At 31.1% G+C, this 24,664-nt stretch overlaps 3 protein-coding genes and 1 long non-coding RNA gene across 4 annotated transcripts; 2 read left to right on the top strand and 2 right to left on the bottom strand.

Moving 5' to 3' along the window:
• Positions 1-8,019: 8,019 nt before the first annotated feature.
• Positions 8,020-10,995, top strand: LOC114164576 (alcohol dehydrogenase 1). The gene is made up of 10 exons (XM_028049295.1): positions 8,020-8,306; positions 8,792-8,928; positions 9,097-9,143; positions 9,321-9,646; positions 9,733-9,815; positions 9,909-9,984; positions 10,088-10,149; positions 10,236-10,331; positions 10,418-10,579; positions 10,669-10,995. Exons 1-10 carry the CDS (start codon positions 8,273-8,275, stop codon positions 10,783-10,785), a joined length of 1,140 nt encoding a protein of 379 aa, XP_027905096.1. The 5' UTR covers positions 8,020-8,272; the 3' UTR covers positions 10,786-10,995.
• A 247-nt stretch (positions 10,996-11,242) lies between these two features.
• LOC114196263 (protein trichome berefringence-like 7) lies at positions 11,243-14,593 on the bottom strand. The gene is made up of 3 exons (XM_028086851.1): positions 13,240-14,593; positions 11,899-12,057; positions 11,243-11,799 (listed from the first exon to the last, which is right to left on the bottom strand). The coding sequence occupies exons 1-3, from the start codon at positions 14,211-14,213 to the stop codon at positions 11,508-11,510; spliced, it is 1,425 nt and encodes a 474-aa protein (XP_027942652.1). The 5' UTR covers positions 14,214-14,593; the 3' UTR covers positions 11,243-11,507.
• Positions 14,594-18,344: 3,751 nt separating this feature from the next.
• LOC114162653 lies at positions 18,345-20,179 on the top strand. Its single transcript, XR_003599269.1, has 3 exons — positions 18,345-18,470; positions 18,626-18,697; positions 19,925-20,179. It is a non-coding gene; the product is annotated as an uncharacterized LOC114162653 (long non-coding RNA).
• Positions 20,180-20,295: 116 nt separating this feature from the next.
• LOC114162652 (serine carboxypeptidase-like 42) lies at positions 20,296-23,627 on the bottom strand. Its single transcript, XM_028046610.1, is given in 11 exon segments — positions 20,296-20,653; positions 20,755-20,789; positions 20,792-20,871; positions 20,958-21,050; positions 21,207-21,340; positions 21,437-21,715; positions 21,822-21,907; positions 22,231-22,323; positions 22,465-22,557; positions 22,671-22,778; positions 23,250-23,627. Coding segments are annotated over 11 exon segments (1,419 nt in total). The 5' UTR covers positions 23,500-23,627; the 3' UTR covers positions 20,296-20,485.
• Positions 23,628-24,664: the final 1,037 nt, after the last annotated feature.

Below are 24,664 nucleotides of genomic sequence, written 5' to 3'. Positions count from 1 at the left end.
CGTGTTTAAATAATTAACGTTTTTTAACAGTACATGTCACGTGTCAGCTCCTATTTTTTTTAATTTTTTTTAATTTTTTTTTAAGTTTTTCTAAAATTTTTTAAAATTTTTTTAATTTCAAAAAAATGGTTCACGTGTCAAGTCACAGTTGTGCCATGTGTCAATGCTAGTGTCACGTTTCAGTTTGTGGTAGTATTGTTTTTTTTGTTCAATTTAGTCCCTATATTCGTTATTTTTGTTCAATTTAATTCCAATTTTTGTTCAAATAAATCAATTTTGTCCTTTTAAATTGACACTAAATTTAATCTCTTTTATACAAATTATATTAATATCTTTTTTAAAATTGACCTTTGAATTTATTATTTTTTAAATTCAATTATAAATTATTAAATTTAATTATAAATTGAATAAATTCTTATATTTAATTGCGAAATAGAATATAATTATTTAAAATATTATAAGAATATAATTATTAAATTTTTTTCTAATATTTATATTCTAAAATATTTTAAAATTGATATATAAAAATATTTTAAATATTCAAAATATTTTAGAAAAATAAAATAATATTTGTAAAATTAACATTTAAATATAAAATATTTTAGATTTTAATATCTAAAATGCAATAAAAATATTAAATATTTTAAATTTAAATGTGAGTTTTACAAATGTTAATATATATTTTTAAAATTTTAATAATTATATTTTAATAATATTTAAATAATTATATTCTATTTAACAATTGAATCTAAGTATTATATTCAATTAATAATTAAATATTATAATTTATAATTCAATTTAAGAAATAAATAATAATAATGTCAATTTTAAAAATTAAATGATTTTATTTTAACAAAATTTAGGACTAAATTAAAGAAAAATAACGAATATAGATACTAAATTGAACAAAAATAACGAATATCGGGACTAAATTGAACAAAAATAAATAATACAACTACAAAGTGACACGTGGCACTAGCATTGACACGTGACATAATTGTGACTTGACACGTAGACACTTTTTTTGAAATTAAAAAAATTTTAAAAAATTTTTAAAAAAATTTTAAAATTTAAAAAAAATTAAAAAAAAAATTAAAAAAACCAGACACGTGACATGTATTGTTCAAAAACGTTAACTATTTAAACACCGTTAGTGAAAAGGACCAAATTGGCCACAATTTGACGAAAATGAGGACCTAATTGAACATAAAACGAAAATAAGGACCAAATTGAATAAAATCAACAAAAATAGGGACCAAATGTATATTTAAGCCTTAATATAAAAAGTATTATAAATAACATTTTATATAATTATTTTATAGTAAGTAATTACTTAAATTTGAAAAAATAATTACTAAAATAATAAAACCAAAAAAAACAATCTTTTATTATGTATTATTATTTATATATAAATGTATAATTAAAAAAATAAAATTAAAAGTCAAAATAGGACAACAAAGATATAGTTATAGATTTAATATAGAACTTCGATATTTGAATTTGCAACAAAATTAACATCTATTTTAATCTCACAAATATTATATATCTCCTTCTAATTTCTATACATATCACCTGCAATAACTTTTAATATCTATACTGTACAAATCAATGAGAGTTAAAAGATATTAAAACATAATGTACAATAATAAAAGGACCAAAGGACATAGCTTCTAAATATAAAAACTGGAAGGTAAGTTTATTCTATTACAGAGATCGAATAATTAATTTTATCTTAAATACTATAAACAACGTACAATTGATATCAATTATCCAATGTTTAAATAAATGTACCATTTACTCTATGTAATAGTCATTGTATAATCATATTCATGAGTATATGTGTACATTGATTTAGATTAACCAGATTCTTCTAAGTTAAGTTAATCTCTCAAAATAATAATTAATCATCAAATTGACAAATTGAAAAACTAAATTTCATATTCATAAATTTGACTTATCACAAAACAAAAATATTATATGTGGAGTCGTTCAAGAGCCGGACATTTATTTTGTTTATCAAAATTAGAAACATAAACTATAATTAAATTTAATCATGTCCACCTAAATAAAAAAGAAAAGAAAAAGCACTTTAGGAAACAGCTTTTAGAAAGAAATGGATACAAGTTGTGGCTTTAGAAGGAAAATGTACATTTAATTGTTTCCTATTACACCTAATTAAGAAATTGGGTTTAGAATAACATATTTTTATAAGATCAACTTTATAACAAGAATAACATATCTAAGTATTATATTATATTTCTATTTTTGTTTTAAATAGTTTAGCTGTAATGTAATAGGGATTAAAACCAATTTTTTAACAAGAATGAAAGAAAAAGCTACTATATTTTATTTCTAATTACTTTTTTTTTTCCATAGCTATAACATTGGAGTGTAATTGTAACATCCCAATTTCAGCAGCTTAAAATTAATTAAAAAAAGGGAGTTTCATCGTAGTTCCAAAACACATAATCCAGTGTACACAATATATTAATACAGTCTTACAAAATATATGACTATAATAATATATCACTTATACACTTAAACTAAACTAATAAACTCTATACTTAAACTGACAACTGCTAAAGCTCCCACTGGAAACCTCCTCCTCAACACTTTTACGATGGCTCTTCATCCTCCAGAAGCACCTTTGACATTGCAACCACATCTGCTCCCACCGAATAGATGATCATCGCAAAAGGAAAACATACAACACGAGACAGACACACAACAAGCAAGGGTAAGCTAATCTGATTAAAAGAATCATACAGTTCAATTATAAACAGAAATCATGCAATCTTTCTCATTTTCACCAGAATCACATAGACCACCCAAAACACAATTTAGATATATTACTCTAGACTCGATATCCGGATTATGTAAGCGACATTGGATCTCTGGGTGGCTTGCACCTGTGAAGGTTCCCAAACTCTGCAGAGTTTGGACACAAGGGGTTATCACCCAACCACTCCCAAGGTAAGTCCCCTTCGCGTTTGTGACTGAATCGGGTCCACAGACTAGGACCTCCTGCTACTCCTCACGACATAATCCATTACACTCTACATGAGCCTTAATGGTTATTGGAGCGTCAGGATACCAACCCATATGGAGTCCTCATGTCCTTACACACACTAACATACTCTTATGAATTTCCCTTGAAATTCTAATTCAACCACTTTTTCTCATATTCCAACTTCAAGCAATTTCACCACACATATTACCAGTCATAACAAAATTCATGCATATCATAGCTAAGTTCATATTTTAACATTTAAAGATAGCTTCATCCATTAGAAACAAGGGAAATAACACTCAACTGCATAGGTTCTCGCCCAAGCTAGAATATCTCGCCCAGGCGAAAGGGCTCTCTCGCTTAAACGAGTCATTCTCGCCTGAGCGAGGCTCAAAACAGAGAACAACCCAAACTCTGGGCGAATTCTCGCTCAGACTAAGTTGTCTCGCTTAGACGAGAGTGACTCTCGATCAAGCGAGACTGGCTCACCTAGGCGAGATCTCGCGCAGAGACAAGGGATGAGTTTCTGGTGTTTTCGCTCAGGCGAGAGCTGCTCGCTTAGACGAAAATACCAGATTCCCAATCTGTTCTCACATGCAACAGTCCATAAATCTAGCACAATCCAATCATACACTCAATTACACAATTTAAGCACTCACACAACACTCAATCATGCAATTCAAAGTCATCAGAATGATTTCTATACGAAATTCAAGTAAAACAGTTAGCTTCCCTTACCTGTTAAGACAGCTTTACAAACGTCAATGCCTTAAAAATGTCAACACCTCTAACTCCACATGATGCTTTATCTACACATAGAAATATCAAAAGAACGATCAGGACATACCATTATGATCACTGATCAGCAGAGACTCATACTGGTGATTAAAACGTCGCATGCAAGCGGAAGAGGGCTTGCATGCAACAGAAAACAGAAAAAGACTAAAAAAGAAACTCAACATACGCGAACAGAGAAACTGATCGGTCCAATTTGAAGAGCTCGCCGAGAGGATCAATCCTATGGTCTCGGTTCTTCAATCAGACGACCAGAGAGACATAACCTCTAGAGAGAAGTCAGAGAACTCTAGAAAAGTGATTTATAGAGAGATAGTGTGTTTTAAAATAATGAAACTCATTTATAACAATTCTATTTATACTAAAATCTTTTATTATTAAAATAATCGAGTCTTACTATTTTTAAACTACTATCACTTTTAAAACGCCATTTTCTAGAGTCTCACATTACTAATGTTGGTGTCACGTAAGTCCTATGTATGCTTTCACTCCTTTTAACTTATGTATCTCTATTAACTTAAATTATGTAAACTTAATTCAATTAGAAAAAACTTTAGTGTAAATTTTAAGTCAATTGAGATGACTTTTTCTTTTTAATAGAAAATATTCAACTTATTGACATACTATTTATTATAAGTAAAATAAATAATTTAAAATATTTTAGATGAAATCCGAATCCTTAAGAGTCATGTAAACTTCAGATTTGATTAATCCATCTTATAAACTTTATTTTCCTGCCACCAAAGACGAAAAAAAGAAAAAAACCTCCCATGTGAAGGACGAAGAATCAAACTTTATTTTGGAGTTTAAACTATGAACTTGTGATTAGGCAACAAATAAAGTAAAGTGTACCTTTTATTTTATTTTTTAGCAACTGGGTTTAAACATATATGGTAACCTATTTTAAATTTAATTCCGTCATATTCAATATTCTGCCCACTTATTAATCTTAATCTAACCACAGGACCATTTTCTTTTATAATAATCCATCTGTTTATTTTTTTTAATTCTCAACTTTTTTTTATACTTATATATTGGATTACAAATGAACACTTGAGTATATTTATCAATAAAAAGGAATTGCAGTGTGTATTAATTAATTATTTAGTGAAGGATTTACTTTTTTATCTAATTTCTTATTAATCAATAAAATTTAGAAAAATGATGATGAATGTGATTAAAAACGAATATGTCAAAATAAAATTAACAAAAAATGATAAATATTCAATAAAAGTTCATAAAAAAGTAGTGATAATATCTAAAAAATATTGTAGGATAGAAAACAAAACTTTCTTCTGCACCAATACTCAACTATGATAAAAAAATATAAAATTATTTTTAAGAAAATAAGTTTAAAATCTCTAATTTTAGTTTTCTATTGTGATTGAAATTTGTATTAGATCATAAAAATATATCTTTTATAGTTATTATTGTAGAGTAATGATTTTTTAAAGTTAAGATTATATATATATATATATATATATATATATATATATATATATATATATATATATATTACGAGATAAATTTTTGATATCATTAAAATTTTAAGTTTAAAAATATAAAGTAGAAATTTATTTCCATTTAAATTAAAAAATAATGTTTTCGACACTTTATTTCAGAAGCTGCTAATTGATAGAAAAAGAATAATAGACAAAAAAGTTTACGCCTACTGCAGAAGATATCTATTGAGGGATTTCCCATATAAATAATAACGAAATAATCAAGTTTTAAATATTATGTATAAGCATAAGAGGGAATTTAAATTTTTAAACATGAAATTAATTTTAAAAGCTTTTCCGTGAAAAATTTGAAAAATTGACGGTGAATGAGAAAGGAAAGAAACAAGGAAACCTGCCTATGCCAAATACACGTCGTTTTCTAGAACACACTTTCTACGTCATGGCTTAAATAAACAAGGTATAAATACACATTTGGTATTCAAACTTTTTCGGAAAGTTCAATGTGGTATCCAAACTTTAGGAATGTTCAATTTGGTACCTCAATTTTCTAAAGAGGTTCAATTTGGTCATCTTCGTTAAGTTGGAGTTAACACCATGTCCGTACAGGACACGTGTCAAGCTATGAAATTTCTTTTTTTTTTTTAATTTTTTTTTTCAAAAAAATTAATTTTTTTTTTCAAAAAATTTAAAAAACTGTCACGTGTCAGTTTATCATCGTACCACATGGCAGCTTACAAGCATGACACGTGGCAGTGTAATAGTTGTTTTCAATTTAGTACCCAATTTAAATTTTTGGTTCAATTTAGTACCCTAATTTTTTAAAATATCCAATTTCGTCCTTTCCTATTTGAGACCAAATTACTAAATAAGCTTAATTATAATTTATATAAACATGTTAAAATAATTATTTTGAATTTATACATCAAATCACTACACCTAAATATTCAAATTATTTTATTTTTTACAAGTGTAAAAAATTTCATGTATAAAAAATTACAAAGGTTAAAATGAAAAAAATAAAATAATTTAAGTAATTAGGTGAAATGATTTGATGTATATATATTATAAAAAGTTATTGTAACATGTATATATAGGTTGTAATTAAGCTAATTTACTAATTTGGTCTCAAATGGAAGATGACGAAATTGAATGATTTTAAAAAATTGGGTACTAAATTGAACCAAAAATTTAAATTGGGGTACTAAATTGAAAACAACTATTACACTGCCACGTGTCATGCTTGTAAGTTGCCACGTTGTACGATGATAAACTGACACGTGGCAGTTTTTTTAAATTTTATAAAAAAATTAAAAAGAAATAAAAATTTTATGGCTTGACACGTGTCCTGTACGGACACGGTGTTAACTCCAACTTAACGGAGAGGACCAAATTGAACCTCTTTAGAAAATTGGGGTACCAAATTGAACATTCCTAAAGTTCGGGTACCACATTGAACTTTTCGAAAAAGTTTGGATACCAAATGTGTATTTATACCAATAAACAATCTAACCACTCTTTTTTTTTTTTTTCTTTTCTTTTCTTTTAATATTTCAATTTTATTTTTAATCTAAAATCTTAATCTGACAACAATATATTCTTGAATATTTTAATTTCTTTTATCAGCGTAAATACAGCCACTACAATACACACGTTCCTGTATGCATTTTTAAATATTTACAAATTATTTAAATTTTAAATAATTTATTAAGAGAATAAAATTTAAAAAATAAAATATTTTAATTAAATATAAAATGAATTTAACTATTAATATAAAAATATTATAAATAACATTATAAATCATTATTTTATTGTAAGTAATTACTTAAATTTGAAAAAATAATTACTAAAATAATAAAATAAAAAAAGAATCTTTTATTATGAATTATTATTTAAATATAAAAGTATGATTAAGAGAATAAAATTAAAATTCAAAATAGGACAACAAATATATAGTTATAGATTTAATATATAACTTCGATATTTGAATTTGCAACAAAATTAACATCTATTTTAATCTCACAAATATTATATATCTTCTTCTAATTTCTATACATATCACCTGCAATAACTTTTAATATCTATACTGTACAAATCAGTGAGAGTTAAAATATATTAAAACATAATGTACAATAATTAAAGGACTAAGGGACATAGCTTTTAGATACAAAAACATGGAAGGTAAGTTTATTCAATTACAGAGATCGAACAATTAATTTTATCTTAAATACTATAAACATTTGATATTAATTATCCAATGTTTAAATAAATGTACCATTTACTCTATGTAATAGTCATTGTATAATCATATTCATGAATTTTATGTGTACATTGATTTAGATTAACCAGATTCTTCTAAGTTAAGTTAATCTCTCAAAATAATAATTAATCATCAAATTGACAAATTGAGAAACTAAATTTCATATTCATAAATTTGACTTCTCACAAAACAAAAATATTATATGTGGAGTCGTTCAAGATACAACCCGACATTTATTTTGTTTATCAAATTTTAAAACTTAAACTATAATTAAATTTAATCATGTCCACCTAAAAAAGAAAAAAACACTGTAGGAAACAGCTTTTAGAAAGAAATGGATACAAGTTATGGCTTTAGAAGGAAAATATGTATTTAATTGCATTTCCTATTTCCCCTAATTAAGAAATTGGGTTTAGAGAGAGTAGTAGAATAATAGTGACCATGCCACTTGGTGTCACAAGTCAGAAACAACTTATGAAAATTAAAACTAAAACCAGGAGCTGTTTTGTTGTGTTGTGGGGTGACTGATACGTGGAACTGTGTCCGAATAATAATCAAAGGCGCCGTTTGAATACTAAACAACAGCATAACCAGAGTGGTATTGTCAATTTATCTACCTTCAATATCACTCTCTCAGGCTATATAAACATATTCTGCACTCTCTTCTTCAAGGTCACAGTCAACACAAATTCATCAATTCTGCTTTGTTCTTTCATCTTTTCTTCTCACCAACTATCATTAGTCATTATGAGCACAGCTGGTCAGGTCATCAAATGCAAAGGTAACTCATCCACCCTTCTTCTCACTTTCATCTTCTTCTTTTCTGTGTTTCAGTTTTGGTGTTATGCATAGCTTAGATTCTTCTCGGCGTTTTTTTTTTTTTAAGAAAGTTTTTGTTTTTTTTAAGAAAGTTTTTGTTTTTCATATTTGTTAACATCTTGGCGGTGCATTCATGTGATGGGCACATCGAATTATACGAAAAACCCGTTATTCTTTACACCTTTTTGTGGGTACTACAAGTTGGGTCCTTTCTCAGCTTTGAATTATGGAGTCAGTTTTGTTGGATCTTGAAATCTTGTTTGCCCACCATTTCAAAGTGGTAAATGGTATTATACAAGTTTGTTTAAAGGACAGGTTGTGTTTATTTAGCAATCAACAAGTGCACATTTGGTTTTCAAATTTTGTTTGCGGCTATAAAAGAACTGTCTTTTGTTTGAATTGAATGTACCAAGTAAATGGGTTGATTGAAATGCATGAATGTGGCAGCCGCGGTAGCATGGGAGGCAGGGAAGCCACTGGTGATGGAGGAAGTAGAGGTGGCACCACCAGAGGCTGGTGAAGTCCGTTTGAAGATCCTCTACACCTCTCTTTGCCACACTGATGTTTACTTCTGGGAAGCCAAGGTAAGACACCTTTTTACCTCATCTCCACTTACCATTATGATCCACCAAATATACTTAATCCGATCTAAGAAAAGGTTAGGAAATAGATCAAGTAATTGATAGGTACCAAGACATTCAATTGGGTTTCACAAATTTAACTTGATTTCCTTTCTTATATTCTCGATTCAGGGCCAGACACCATTGTTTCCTCGCATATTTGGTCATGAGGCTGGAGGGTATGTTTCTCTTCTGAATATTCCGCACAAAATCTCAAATTATCAATCTTTGGGCTATTGATTCATTGTTGTGAAGTCTATTTGGTTTCCACACACTAATTGGATCAAACATTCTGTTTTTCGATTATGTACATTAATGAAGTTTACCAATGATGCTTACTTGATGCTGTTATTCAGGATTGTGGAGAGCGTAGGTGAGGGTGTGACTCATCTGAAACCCGGGGACCATGCTCTTCCTGTGTTTACAGGGGAGTGTGGGGAATGTGCACATTGTAAGTCAGAGGAGAGCAACATGTGTGATCTGCTGAGGATCAACACTGATCGCGGTGTCATGATCCATGATGGTCAAACAAGATTTTCTATAAAGGGACAACCTATTTACCATTTTGTTGGTACCTCTACGTTCAGTGAATACACTGTGGTTCATGCCGGATGTGTTGCCAAAGTCAACCCTGCTGCCCCACTTGACAAAATTTGTGTTCTCAGTTGTGGAATATGCACAGGTTTGGAAAATCCTGGCCTTGACATAGTCTGTAACAATAATGTTAGAGAACATCAAATAAACAGTTTTTCTCATCTGTTCTTGTAGGTCTTGGGGCTACTGTCAATGTTGCAAAACCAAAACCTGGTTCTTCTGTTGCCATTTTTGGACTTGGAGCTGTTGGCCTTGCTGTATGTTAATCTTGCCTTTGTGTCTGAGCATTGTAGTTTTTATGCAAATGATGAAAGTACAATATCAATTCCTGTTCTTTGATCAAATCACAGGCTGCTGAAGGGGCAAGGATTTCCGGTGCATCAAGAATCATTGGGGTTGATTTAGTTTCAAGCCGATTTGAAGAAGGTAGAGTGGTTTCTTCCTCCAATAAATGAAGGAATTCAGCTAAACATATATTAAATGGATATTCACTATGGATGGCTTCTCTCATTTTTGTTCTTCTTTGCAGCTAAGAAGTTTGGGGTCAATGAATTTGTGAACCCAAAAGACCATGACAAACCCGTACAACAGGTTAGTATCTTAAAGCTGTTATTTTTTTTTTTCAAATTGTTTTTTATTTTGTTGAGGTTGATTGAGATGTGAATGTTGGCTTCCAGGTAATTGCTGAAATGACAAATGGGGGTGTGGATCGTGCTGTTGAATGTACTGGCAGCATTCAGGCCATGGTGTCAGCATTCGAATGTGTTCACGATGTACGTAAATCATACCTTGCTTACTCTATTTAGTGCTAAGAAATTTATGTGAAGCTTCTAAGGCTGATCCTTGATTATTTCTTCAGGGTTGGGGTGTTGCTGTACTTGTTGGAGTGCCAAACAAAGATGATGCATTCAAAACTCATCCAGTGAATTTTTTGAACGAGAGGACTCTTAAGGGTACCTTCTATGGTAACTACAAACCTCGCACTGATCTTCCTTCAGTTGTGGAGAAGTACATGAATGGGGTAAGTTTATATACACACACAAAAACATGTATATATATTGATTCGTGTGGTGTGCAAGGTCATTCAAATCGATGTGTCTTTATGTGCAGGAATTGGAACTGGAGAAATTCATCACTCACACCGTTCCATTCTCAGAAATTAACAAAGCTTTTGATTACATGCTGAAAGGGGAGTCCATCAGATGCATTATCCGTATGGGAGAGTAGAACTATAAAATCAATGATGACATAGTTCCTGCAGAGGGACTTTGTTCTCTTTCTTGTTATCAAAAGAAGAAAATAAAGATTATGTATAATTAATCCCTTTGGATTATTGAATCTGTGAGAATTTGTCTGTGTTTGAATGTAGAGAACGATAGGAGGCTTTGCTGCTGCAATTGTCTATTTCATGATAAATAAAATGCCGTTTTTGGATGAGTTGTTCTTGTGGTAATTTTATTGAGATTTCTTTCTTGAGGAAAGAAATATATTTGTGGAAACATTCTTTTCATGATATTTTAATAATTATATACTAAGGAACTACACACGTGTATTTTATTTTCATGATATTAATTAATAATTATATAAAATTAATCAATAATAATATTAAGTTTTCCATATCAATTTGGATAAACCTTGCATTAATTTGTTGATAATAATTCATAACAAGTTATCCACATTAATGTTCACAATTTCTTTTACACTTTTATTTAAAACTTGTTATAACCGTGAATTTACACATCCTAATTTCTTTTACACATAGATGGTGTTATAGAAAAGACAGATGCTATTATTCCACTAATAACAGTAATATCAGTAGTTTTAACAGTGGAATGGTATTTATTTACCTACAAGTTTGGTCCCTCTGACTTCAAAGGGAAAGAAGGTTGGTGTTGAGTTGAATTGAGTACTAAGCTATATATGGCTTTAGATGTTAGATCCCTCTCATGTTAATTTGCTTCTTCTTTTGGCAACAAATATGAGAGGAGAATTTCGTTCCACATATCAGGAACACCAGGTAAGCACCAATGGCTGCAATCGGGCACAGATGGCTTGTCACTCCAAGTCCCCACGTGTCCATCACTTCTATATGCAGTCATTGGTGTAACATGCAAAACTGTCACACCAGTACTCATATTTTTCACAACTTTGTTGATCATATCTGAGATTGGACTTCTCTCCTTCCCATTAGTTCTCTTCCATGGCTTTTGACTCACTTTGCAAGAATTATGGTTCTGTCCACTGCCACAAAAACCAAAAACCATCTTAATGATTAACAGTGTTGCCAGAAGCTTAAAGAATGGTAAATGAAGAAATGAAGTTTTATGGTGCCGAACCCACCTCCAATGAGATGATTCAAAGGTGCGGAAGAAAACTCTTGTCCTGTTTGTATTAACTGCATTCTCCACCCAAGATGCCCACGAGAGCAGTGCTGTTTTGAAAGCAGAATTAATTGACATTCCAAGCTTCAGCGAGTTACCAACCTGAAAATACCACCCCCTGTCTGAAGATCATGTTAGCACCAAATGGTTCATAACAGATGGTCTTCATAAAAAAACAATATTCTGATTGGCAACAAGTTCTATAGTTTAAGTCAAAACCAGTTTTACAAATACACCTGATCAATGACCAATTGTTCATCGGAGATCATCATACCAATACAGATAAGCCTAATTATAGTTTTGAAGTCTCATAAGAGAGTTGGTGATAAGACATGATTTCATTTGTCAGTTTTTGATGGCATATATACATCTCTTCGGAAGAACAATGAACACCAAAATCACCGCAACCTTGCCAACATCATTATTTGGTATCTTACAAAACCTGAGATTTTGCTTTTCTTTAGATAAACTGGCTTGTACAAGTAATACTATTAATTAAAAATTTTCAAACATGACCAGAAGTACTCTAGAGACAGACAAAATGTGATCAATTTTAAGATCTTTCCAGTAATACTCACGAGTCATGAAAAACATTCAGAAAGGTAAAATTTCACTGCAGCAAGTGTCCAAAATTACCATAGGGATGAGGTTACCATTTGAAGAAAAGCTATTGCTAGTTGAATATCTTTTGAACACCCAACAGTGAAATTCCGGCACATCTATGTTCTGGACTAAAAACTGCAGAGGATCCCCACCCTTATTTATTCATGGAAAATTTTACATATACACACACCTGTCAATTTTTCTTGTACCTTTCTAACACCTAAAAATAAAAATACTAATATCTTTACTTTTCTACTTTATTCATCCCAAATTATTTTATATTTTAAATAAAAATGCTATTTTATTGTGCTAGATAGGTGTATAGTAGAAAATGGGGTGTTTGTGTATCATCACTCTTTATTTATTTATTGGTTTTATGTTAAGATATTAAAATAAATATGTTGACAGATTTTCAGCTCTTGGATTATGACAGCAGTAGGTGCAGTTAAAAATAAAACCATAGCTGATCCATTTCCCTATCGTTTGTAATTCTTGTGAAGGTAAGATTTGTAAATTTCCAGTAAAACATGCATTCTATGGATACAAAGATCAAAATAAAGTAAAAAATATATATCATAAAGCATGCCGATGAGGAGTAAATTATAAAAAGAAATAGAAAACGAGATATTAAAATGTATTTGTACTATCTAAACAAAAATGCAAATAATATCACTCTTTGGAGAATGAAGTCACTCACATGTCAAAAAGCTTAGTCCGTGTCCACCAGTGACCTGAATTGAATATAAGAAAGTCAGAATCAATCCACTCGTTGCTAATATCATCAATCTTATCCAATCTGAGCGTAGTCTTCACCCTTTGAGGAGCATGTCTAGGCACAGAACCAGGCTTCACCAGGAACACCGATCGATAAAAATCAATTCTAACATCAAAAGTACTAAACCTTACACCTAAAAACCTTATCTGTTTTGTGATCTTGTTTCCTTTGATTTCGTAGACGCTCTTCTTATTCTCAACTCCTGTCATTAGCATACATATCATGGACTCCCATTGCGTCCTACTCAACGAATCACCAACAAAAACCACCCTTTTCCCACGAAGTTGTTCTAGTATTCGACGGGCATCAAACTTTGGAATCTCACAGTTCTTAGGCTTCCACCTCCATTTTGTGTAACCTCTATCTTTTCTCCCATTAGCAAGGCAATTAAAACCCCTTTCTGCAAAGGGGCAGTGAGAAGCATCATACAAAGGGTTGCTATCATCCCTTACCCAACTTCCTTCAAACACATTGCATGTGTCCATTGAAACATTGGATTTCAAAATCTCATCATAACTCTGAGCAAAAGAGTGAGAGCTGTTGGGAATATCATGACTCTGGATAGATGAGTGAGAACTGTTGGGAATATCATGACTCTGAACAGGTGAGTAAGAACCGTTGGAAGTCTCATAACTCTTAATCACTGTGGGAGAAGTGGGAAATGCAAATAAATAAGCCCAGGAAATGACCAAGAGGAAGAATAGGAAAGAACCAACTTTGACCAACCCATTGGAGGAAACAAAGATCCAAGCACTGCAATCACCCTTCATAGCTTTGTGACCATAACCAAAAGCTCTTGACAATAAAGTCCTAAACTTTGCAAATGAAACCCAAAAACTAAAAAAACCCAGCAACTGCATAATTTGCAAAACCCACCAACTATTCCATATATCCATTGTAAAAGTACCCAGGAAAAAAAAAAAAAAACTCGCGGGCTGTAAAGTTAATCACTCACGTTCCAACTTCTAGGCAGTTCACTAAGAAGGAAACGTGAAAAAAAGGACGCTACTTTGGTTTATCAAAAGACGAAAACAAAGCTACTTTCAGTGTCTAAATTTAGGGAAACCATTTTACTTAACACAAAAACAGAACATTCATAAGTATTATAACATAAATCCAAGACAAGAAAATAACAAGTTTGGAGACATAGGATTGCAGAGTGATGAGAGAGAAAACTGAAATGTAAGATAGAGTTTGTGGAGGTGAGAGGGGTGGGGGTTTTAATGCACAAGGTGGAGGTTGGGGTTGAAGAAGTTGGTGGAGGTTGTATTTGCAGCATGGAAAATAAAAGTGGAAATATAGTTGGTGGAGTTAGGGGCAGTTTGGTCATTACGAACATATTCCGGATGGAATAGCTTGGTTGGTTTGGCTACGTTAAAAGGAAGAACTTGAAATAAACATGGAATCATCGGTAAATGCATAATAAAATCTGTCGGTGCATATCAGGAAACGAACCAAGTTACTGAAACAACCTCCTAACTTTTCTTATGTTATTTTTCGTCCTCTAACTCATCGAGGTAAATAAATAAATAAATAAATATTTATGGTAAGAGTTTAGTGGATGAGAAAGTTTGACCCAATTCTGGAAATAAAATAACGAAGTTAACTAACGAAAACTCCCTAAGAGAGTTCTATTTTTTCTTATTTTACTTTTATATCCCTTGGATCATAACATGTAAGTTTGAACAACAATAATAAGCTGGCTTGTGTCAAACTCAATTCCTTTCTGTGAACATTGGACACTTGTTGACAATTTTCGCGTCTTTAGTGAGATGATTCGGTTTGACTGAGATAGCAATGAATAATACACACGCAACAACAGAAACAGCTAATTAACAAAATAGGTTTGGTCGTGTGTTGTTTCATCTCTTCACGACAATTCTTAATTTATATAGAAATCTTAAACGTAGGGAAGTCTCTTATAAACTAATTATGTGGTACCATAAATGGGTAATTCAAGTGGTTGTATTCTTCTGTTTTGGTAAATAGAATCGTTAAGTGACAGTAATATTAGGTTTGAAAGCAGTAGTTCCAACTATACGATGTTATATCTGAACCCCCAAAGCCAACAATGTGTTGTCGAAGTTTTATAGCTTCCACGTGATGTGTCAACCAATAATGAAATCGACGAGCACAACCTCACACAAGACATATTCCAACGTTTCAGCCAACAAAAGTGGTGTGATAGCATGTGTGGTCAAGGGTTAATGAGAAAGCGACGTCGCACCAGGTTGGTGCGCCCAAACACAAACATAACTTCTAAGTCAGATCTTATAGGAGAACCATTTTTTAATGAATGAATTTAGGGTCAGATAAGTTTAAATATTTTTAATTTAACTAAGTTTAAACAAATTTAGGGCCAGATCTTAAAGTGATTTATAAATTTAAATATTTTTAGTTATGATTTTATCAAAATATTTGTTTTATTAAATGTTTATGTTTTAACTTTTACTCCATCTTTTCGTTTGTTAGTGGATTATTTCTGCTTTCTGGTCCTTAATTCATTTAACAATTTTTTTTTTCTTTTCAGTTTCTCTTTTTAATTTATTGGTGAACTCATTTTGTTTTTTCATTTTTAAGAGTGAATTGACTGGTGAGTCAGAAAAGATTGAATAAATAAAAATCAAATTAATCAACGTGTTAAAAAGAGAAAAACAAAAATAACGTTAACAACAAAATCAAATCAATAATAAAGCAGTTAGGTGAAAAAAAAAATTAATCACTTGATAAAACAAATTTTTGATAAAGACTCAATAAAAATATAATACTTAATAATTAAATGATTAAATATTTTCGTCTCTAAATTATTATAAAAAAAACGTATTTTATATAATTTCATGTAAAATATTTTTTTAAATATTATATTACATGATTTTTACGATTTTTATAAAGAATAGAGACGAAATATTTTGTAATTTAATTTAACTATTTTTTATAATAATTTAGAAAAAGAATATATTTAACCCATAATTGAACTATAAATCTATATAAGTTTTAAAAGATAATTTAGCTAGGCTTTTTTTTTTTCTTATTCTTTGGCCATTGTCTCATATTTGAATTTTATTCCTTTAATACTATTTTTTATAAATTTTGGGAACCATAAAGATATTTTATCCTTTAATATATCTTTTACTTATTTCAACACACACACACATATATATATATTCACTTAAATTTAAATATTTTTTATTAGATATTAGCGTATATACAGACGTTGTTGCGCCTGTGTGTATGCATTTTTTAAATATACGTAATATTATATTAGTAGGTGATGATAATATAATATTATTAAGTTAATATATAAAATAAAATTATATTTATTAAAAATAAAGTTAAATATATCAGAAAAGATGAGAGAATAATTATTAATAAATAGAAAAAAAGAGAAGAATATACATAGACTATGTTATAAAAAAGTTTGTAAAAGTAAGGGTCAATTTTTAAAAATTTAATAAATAATTATATTTTAAATGGTAAAATTAGTATTTTGAAATGTGAATACAAGAGAGAATATCTTTATATATTGATATAGATAATAAAGATGAATATTTCATTTACAATAAGAAAATAAATTATATTCTTAGTATATAAATATAATTTTTTTTAACTCTATTAACAATTAAAGTAATTAACCTCCTTTGCGTTTTATTTCATAAATTTTAATATATAATTTCTTCAACATTAATGCGATAATGTAACTTAATCGGATTTGAACCTTTGATCTCTTGATTAAGTGACAAATTATATTATAATAAAATCAATAATATGTTAATTTCAGTGTCATGTATAATTAAATCTATAATAAAAGGAGTAATTCACATTTTCATCAATACAGTATTGTCATATTTTGTTCTACGCAATAAGAAAATAAATGTATGTGTCTTAATCAACAACTCTTGTTTGAGTTTAATGATGATTGTTTGATCTTATTATTATATATATACATATATATATATATATATATATATATATATATATATATATATATATATATATATATATATATATATATGTATATATATAATAGCATTGCCAGTTCTACTGTCGCAGTTCAAATATTCCAGAAAGTCTGATTTAATTTGAATCCATATAAAATCAGTCTAACTGAGACTGGACATGAACTGGACAGTTCGAAAAACTTGATGTGTGGAACGAAAGTAACAGTAGTATAATATTAGTATATGGTTTCAATGTAACACCGGTTTTTGTGCTCTTCATATAATACTTATAATTTAGAAAATCATTGACGATAACCATTATAAATCAGCCTGATGAAATTATCATACTGAGAACACTCTGCCAGGAACCCCAGAGTTTGACCGGATCAGTTCTGATTGTTCTAGTAGGTCTTAATCTTGTAAAAATCAAATTCAAATAAATATTTTATTTTTGTTCACATGCTACAATTCAGGGTTAAAAGTCACTTAATCCAATTTATATTTTAAAAATTAAAAAATTAATTTAACGGATTAGATAAATTAATTCACTTAAAATATATATATTTTAATTTATTTTATATATTTAATGCGATATAAGTTATATATTAATAACAATACAACAAAAGTTTTCGTTTATTTTATAAAGTATTATTATATAATTAAATAAATAAATTAATTAAATATATAAATTTTTTAAACATTACTAATAAAAGTTAAACTATTAACCTACACAGTAAATAGTTATATTTGAAAAGTTATAATAAAATGATAAATAGAATAATATGGTTACTAATAGGATATTCTACTCCAATTCAGTTTAAATCCCTTCAACTTGCTAATTAAGTCTTAAATTTGTTTATCTTGCTAATTAAGTTAGTCGAGTTAAATTTAAAAAGTCTATTTTTTTTAATCGTCGTTGAATTGAGACCTGAAAGTATGTGAGAACCTAGAAAATAGTAGTTTAGAATGAGTAAGTGTTTAAAAATAATGGAACTCGATTATTTTATTGTTAAAAATCTTAAATATAAATAAAAATCTAATAAACGAGTTTCATTAGTTATAAACACTTTATCTCTCTAAGGACTGTTTTTAAAATTCTCTATGCTTTCTCTCTAAGTTTCTGACTCCTGTAATCATCTGTTCAACGATCAGAGACCGCTAGGGGAATCCCTGCGACACGCCCTACGTTTCTGTCCGATCAATTTCTCAAACAGAGTAAGTTGATTTTCTGCTCTTTTCTCTGTTTTTGTCTAAATCTCATTGCATGCGGATCATTCTAGACTGCATGTACCTTCTGAGTTCTCCTTATGTTTTTTCCACTGATCAGTGGTTCTATTAATGCACTCTGATCATGTTCTTGTTGTTCTTAGGGAGAATTGGGGACTCTGTCGGGTTGTGAAGTGTATTTGGACTCTCTGTGAACTATCTGTATAGTATCTCAGGTAAGGGAAGCTAATATTTATCATGTCTCACAAATCTATTAGAAATGTTATTACATGATTATTCTATAATTGACTAATGTGTTTGATATGTGGACTGGGTTGTGATGTTTGAAAATGATAAATACTTAGGTTTTATCTGATGTTTGAGAATAACTGTATGCTATAGGTGCAATTGGATGCAATTTGTGTGATTATGTTGATAGAATTAATGTGTGATACTCAAATGGTCTCTATAAAGGTTTTGAGGTTGTATGGATAGGTTGAATAAGTATAATTTTGCTTAAATCAACTTCTGTAGAATTGTGTAGATTTGCTTACTCGCTGGGCAAGCATCCTCACTGGGCCAATAAGTTGATCTGTATAATTACGAAAATTCGCAGACTCGCTAGGTGAGTAATACTCGCTGGGCGAATTTTCAAGTTAGGAAATTCCAATCCTGGACCAGTGGCTGGGCGAGTTCTACTAGCTGGGCGAGCATAGGCCAGTGGCTGGGCGAGTGGTACTAGCTGGGCGAATTTCCAGGGGGAAATTCCATACCTGTACCAGTGGCTGGGCTAGTGCTACTAGCTGGGCGAGCATCAGCCAGTGGCTGGGCGAGTGATACTAGCTGGGCGAGTAAGTACGAAATTGAAACTTGCATTCTTGAGTGATTTGAATGATATTTTTGTAGTTATGGAAGCTTTTTAATTATTATGAATGATGAGTATATGATATGAGACTGTCTATATGATACTGAGTTGAGATTGGTTGATGCTAACCTAAGGAGGATTAGCAATGATTGTGGTAGTGTATGCATTGAGGTAGGGATTGTCTTGGCAGTTATCCTGACGCTCTAATAACCATTCAAATTCTCAAGTAGAGAGGAATGGGGTATGTGGTGAGAGGAGCAGGAGGTCCTAGCCTAGGGGTTTTTCCTTGACCATAGGTGTTAACGGACTAACCTTGTATGTGGTAGAGTTTTACTCTGTATCTGTCGCTCTGCAGAGCATGAGATGCCACTACAAGTGCACAACTGCCTGGATCCAACTTCAATGCATGAATCCGGATTAAGTGGGTCTTAGATTATTAATTTGTGTGAAACTAATTGATTATTTGTGCTCTTTGTATGTTATTAACTATAAAATTCATTTAAGTTCTCTTTTTAAATCATTAGCTTACCCTTATTTTGTCTCTTTTCTTTTTGGTGTCTGTTATTTTTTGCCATGATCACCTGATTGGTGTGAGCAGTTGAAGAGCTTGCAGCTAGCCCCGTGCAGGGAAGAGGAAGAAATGCTGCACACTAGAGTTCTATGGAAATTCTAGTGTTTTTAGTTTAGACTTGTGTTTTCTCTTTTGAAAACTCTAGTGCAAGTTGTGTATATAAATTGTATAGCAGTTTATCAAGTTTTTGTGGGATGACTGTAACATACTGTTTATATTTTGGGTTCTATGCTTTGAACTATCAGATATGCAATGTTTTGTTTGATGGTTTAGACTGTTAAATGGGATGTTACAAAGTAAGTTATAGTTTAACTTTGATTTAGGAATAAAGGCCGAATGAGGTTGGAAGTAAGGAATGAAGAACATGGAATGCAGCAGCTAGCTAGGAAGGGAATGAATGGACTAGAAGAATGGAATCTTTATTACTTTTGTTTTCTTCCCTCTTTTTTCCATACAAATGATAAATAATGGCCTAAGAGACAAACACACACACACACACCTTTCTCTTTCACTCACTACTTACTCTTCTAGGCTAAAACTTTTCAAATCTAAGAATGAACAGACAGCAGATTCATTCAATGTTCATAGTTAATCGTAAATTGAAGGGTGTGTTGTGTTGGGCAATCTCCTTCCACGCACAAATGAACTAAACAGCTGGAGTGCTCTTGAAGGCTGTGCAAAGGGTACCATGTGAGCAGCTCCTCTTACAGTCGCAAAAGTCAACAAATTTCCATACTCTGTTACCCAACCTCCAACCTATAAATTTATTCAACAAATCTCACCAAGTTAACATCAATTAGCACAGGGAACTATAACATACAACAACAAAAGTTACATAATTTTTCTTTTCCTTGTACCTGCCCTTGGTGGAACCATGCTCCATATGGGACTTAGTCTTGAACTTTAGCTCGTGGGCTAGTTCACGAATGAGTGTTCGAGAACCTAGTAATGGCACAACAGAATCTTGGTCTCCACTGTCATAATTTAACGTTAATAATTAGTGTACCACAGCTAACTACCATACATCATTGTTAATGCTCCATAAAGGAAATTAGTTTACCTGAAAACCCATACTGGAATATGGTTTTGCACTATCCTTTTGAGAACTGGGAGCATGTCTATATTAGGATCAGTGTCACTATAATTTAAGACACTGCAATGAAGAAAATGCGGGATTAGAGACATCAGTAACGAAAGTAGAAAACAATGTGAAATATGCAGTGTCTTGTGTTTATCATGATTAACTCAGTTTGGAGATTGTTATTGACAAATTAATCATTAGAATTTTCCTAGGATATGAATGGCTTACCCACTGCACATGGACCAGTTGTAGGGAAGATTAGTACGGTTTGCATGCAGAGCCTTCTGAACCTCAGGGAGGTTGAAATAAAAAGCTCTTTCATAAGTCATGCATACATCTACACCTATGCTTATTTTAGTAGCCTGCATTACAGTAATAAAAAATGTTTAGTCTATAATCTTACATTATATCTAACTATAATCATCTTAAAATAAACAGAAATGAAAGAGGCGTTGTACCATCTTTTTCAATCTCAGTTCTTGTTCAACTATGGAGGGATAGCAAACATCCACAATCACATCATAGGAGTTTATGTAATCGCTAACAATCTCATTTGCCTTATTTATTGCATTGTTGCATGATTTAGAGACGTTGTGTGTATCAGCGAAGACATAGTCATCAAAATCGCAATCATTCGCAATGGCAAGGCCAAGTTCGTCGGAGATCATTCCATGCGACCAGAAGTATTCATATGTTGCTGGTGCATCACGATCAAGTTTCAGAAGTGGGTTTCCAATCTAACAAACGAGGAAGGAGTGAAATAACTTTCAAATTAAAACATCGGTAGCAGAAAAATAAGTGAGTAAACTAATGCCAAAAGACTTTGCATCAAAGGGGTCTTACAGCAACTCCTTTAATATTGAATTTGAAACCATTTGAATGAGCATTGTGGTCCAAAAGAACATTGGCTAACTGTGGTATATAATGTCCTGCATAACATTTAAATCTCAGTAACAAACAAAAATATATACTTTTTTTTTTTTTTTGCAGGAGGAGGGCAAAAGAACTTTTTCCAAAAGGAAAACAAAAAGGTAATCTAGTGCAATAATTTTATATCATGACCCCTGTTAGGAATGATGACATTACGTTATCTGCATGTGCATAAACAATAGAATAAAAAGTTTAATCTTAACACAATCACGTCATCTAATGTACTATTATATGGAATATTTTGGAACTCGAGACCAACTTTGGGAGTTTCAATTCAATAAAAATAATTATGAAATTGGGATGAGATTATTATTGGTTGGACCTGCATAGCTTTCTCCAGTAAGAAACAGCTCCCTTGATCTGTAAGAAGGAAACTTCTCGTACCATTTCAGCAAGAACAGAAGCGTATCATTGGCTGCCAAAAATAGAAAAATTGTTAAAGCTCAACTTAGTAAAACGAGTTTGAAATTATGCAAAGATAACCAAATAGATTCATTCTCAGCCTTAATAAAAGTCTGAGATATTAAAAAATATATTAATTGGTGACTCTGTTTACCTGTGGATGCATCTCCAGAGTTGTAATCTGAAGTTGTGTTTGAGTATGACCAACCAACTCCAGCTGGGGACTCCAAGAAAAGGAGGTTGGATGCTATGAAAAAGACACAATGTCAGAATCAGGAATCAATGTAAACAACCCAAATTATTCTCCAATATCACAAGAAAAATCGATGTAAAAAAAATTGTCATATATAATATGTATACCTCTATTCCAAGACATTGAATTTCTTCGAAGACCACGTCCATCACCTCTGGGATAAAAGGGACCCAATTCAGTAAAGGCACCTCCTCCAATGGAGGAACATCCTGGGCCTGAAAAACAATGGTACTTGCTCTGAGTTAAAGCAGTTTGACAGTTTTATAGTGTCTTGTAAAATATGCCAACAAACCTTAATAATAGCTAGGAGCATTTGATTTATCTGTTGTAGTTTTTTCTTCTTTTTGTTTTTCCAAAATAAGAAAAAGAAAACTGTTGCATCTTTTTCATAATTTTGATCCAGAGGATCTGTCTATGAGGGGGGTCCTAGCAAACAGGATTTTTATCGAGTGAGACAGAACCTAAACTGGTAGGGACAAAGAAAGATAAATGCCAACCACCTATGCTTTAGAAACACGAACATGGAAAAACTTAGATAAGATAACCTTAAAATGAAGGTGAAACAGAAACAAACTAGAGATGATGATGTCAAAGTGTGGAAAAACTTGAAATTGAACAAGAAAGAAAGGTAAAGAATGAGTTGATTCCTTAAGCATAGGAAAGGGGTGATGTGACGAACTACGAACCTCCATTGAGCCAAAGAGTGAGGGGTTTGTTTGGATGGTCCTTCTCAGCTTCCACAAAATAGTAGAAGAGGCTTCTCCCATGGTTGACATCTACATCCACATACCCTGCATATTGCTTGAACCCAACATTAGGTTGCCCTGGTAATCTCTCTATAAGATCCTGAGAAGGGTACCCTTCTACCCCAACGCTGCCCAAGAAGCAGCCACACCCCACCACAATCAACACCCCAACTAACCAACACCCTTTCATTTCAACAACTTCAATTCCTATCCGTTTCCTCAGGAACCCTTCACTCTTATATAGCAGTTAAATTATGTTTTCAGTTAACTACTATTTGGCCTACATAACAAACATTGTTTTGAACTTGGTCCCATCCTATCATATACAGTCAGAAATTCGAATCAAACTATAAATTAAAAAAAAGAAAGTCATAAAGGGACTAAAAGTGTTGTTTCTAGTTCGCATGTATGTTTGAATAAACAATTAATAGGAATATGTTTGGTTCGGTGTTTTGTATTTTATTATTTTATTATTTTATTATAATTTTACATTTGCAGTGTTTATGAATTTGAAAACATCATGAAAGTTAAAAGATTACCAGGAATATATATTTTTAAACTCGATCTTTTCATCCCTATAAAATAGGTAATTGGTTTCTTTAATAGAACAAAATGAATAGAAACTAATTACGATAGCATATCTCTAGTGAAGAGATTCTGTTATAGAAGCATGCACGTGAATCCCGGATTTCTTTTAACAAAAAGGAGGTGAATTCCCACTTCAAGATCTGAATTGCATATAGAATATGTTATATGCCCTCAAATCAAATGCATGGATAAATGGTATGCAGACTTCAATTTTCTCTGGTTGACTGTAACAAGACAATTTTCAATCAACATGTGAAAACATAAACTATTGGATAAATAAAAACTAATCCGTTTAAGGTTAGAGCCACTTTGCAACACATCATTATTCCAAAGCAACGAATACTACATATTATTCTGCCAAGAACCGAGAGACACGGCCAAGAAAGTAGCATAGTACTGGGGAAGGTTACCTCTAAAGATTATCGATAAAATCTAGGAAATTTCATCAAAGGTGAACACAATGCTACAAAGTGATAAGATAAACATCTATCATCAAACAAAGAAAAAAAAATTGGTATCTTCTTTTTGGACCTATTCGAGTGGTAGATTCATGGCTAACATTTGTTAATTTTGTGAATTAATTTTAATTTGTTAGTTATGCATTTCTACTTTGTTTGGGAAGGCGCAACTAGTATTAACTAGTAACCTTACCTTCAATTTCGCCGCACTTGTTTCTCTCACTTTCTGCGTCTCAATCTCATCACTGACTGTGCCATAGTTTTGTTTAAGGTTTCTGCTTTGTTGTCCAAAAGATAAGGAAAAAAGGT

This window comes from Vigna unguiculata, chromosome 9 (genome assembly GCF_004118075.2).
Source record: "Vigna unguiculata cultivar IT97K-499-35 chromosome 9, ASM411807v1, whole genome shotgun sequence".
Lineage (NCBI taxonomy): Eukaryota > Viridiplantae > Streptophyta > Magnoliopsida > Fabales > Fabaceae > Vigna > Vigna unguiculata.
Note: the sequence above shows the minus strand (reverse complement) of the source record. Positions and strands in the feature narration are given on the sequence as shown.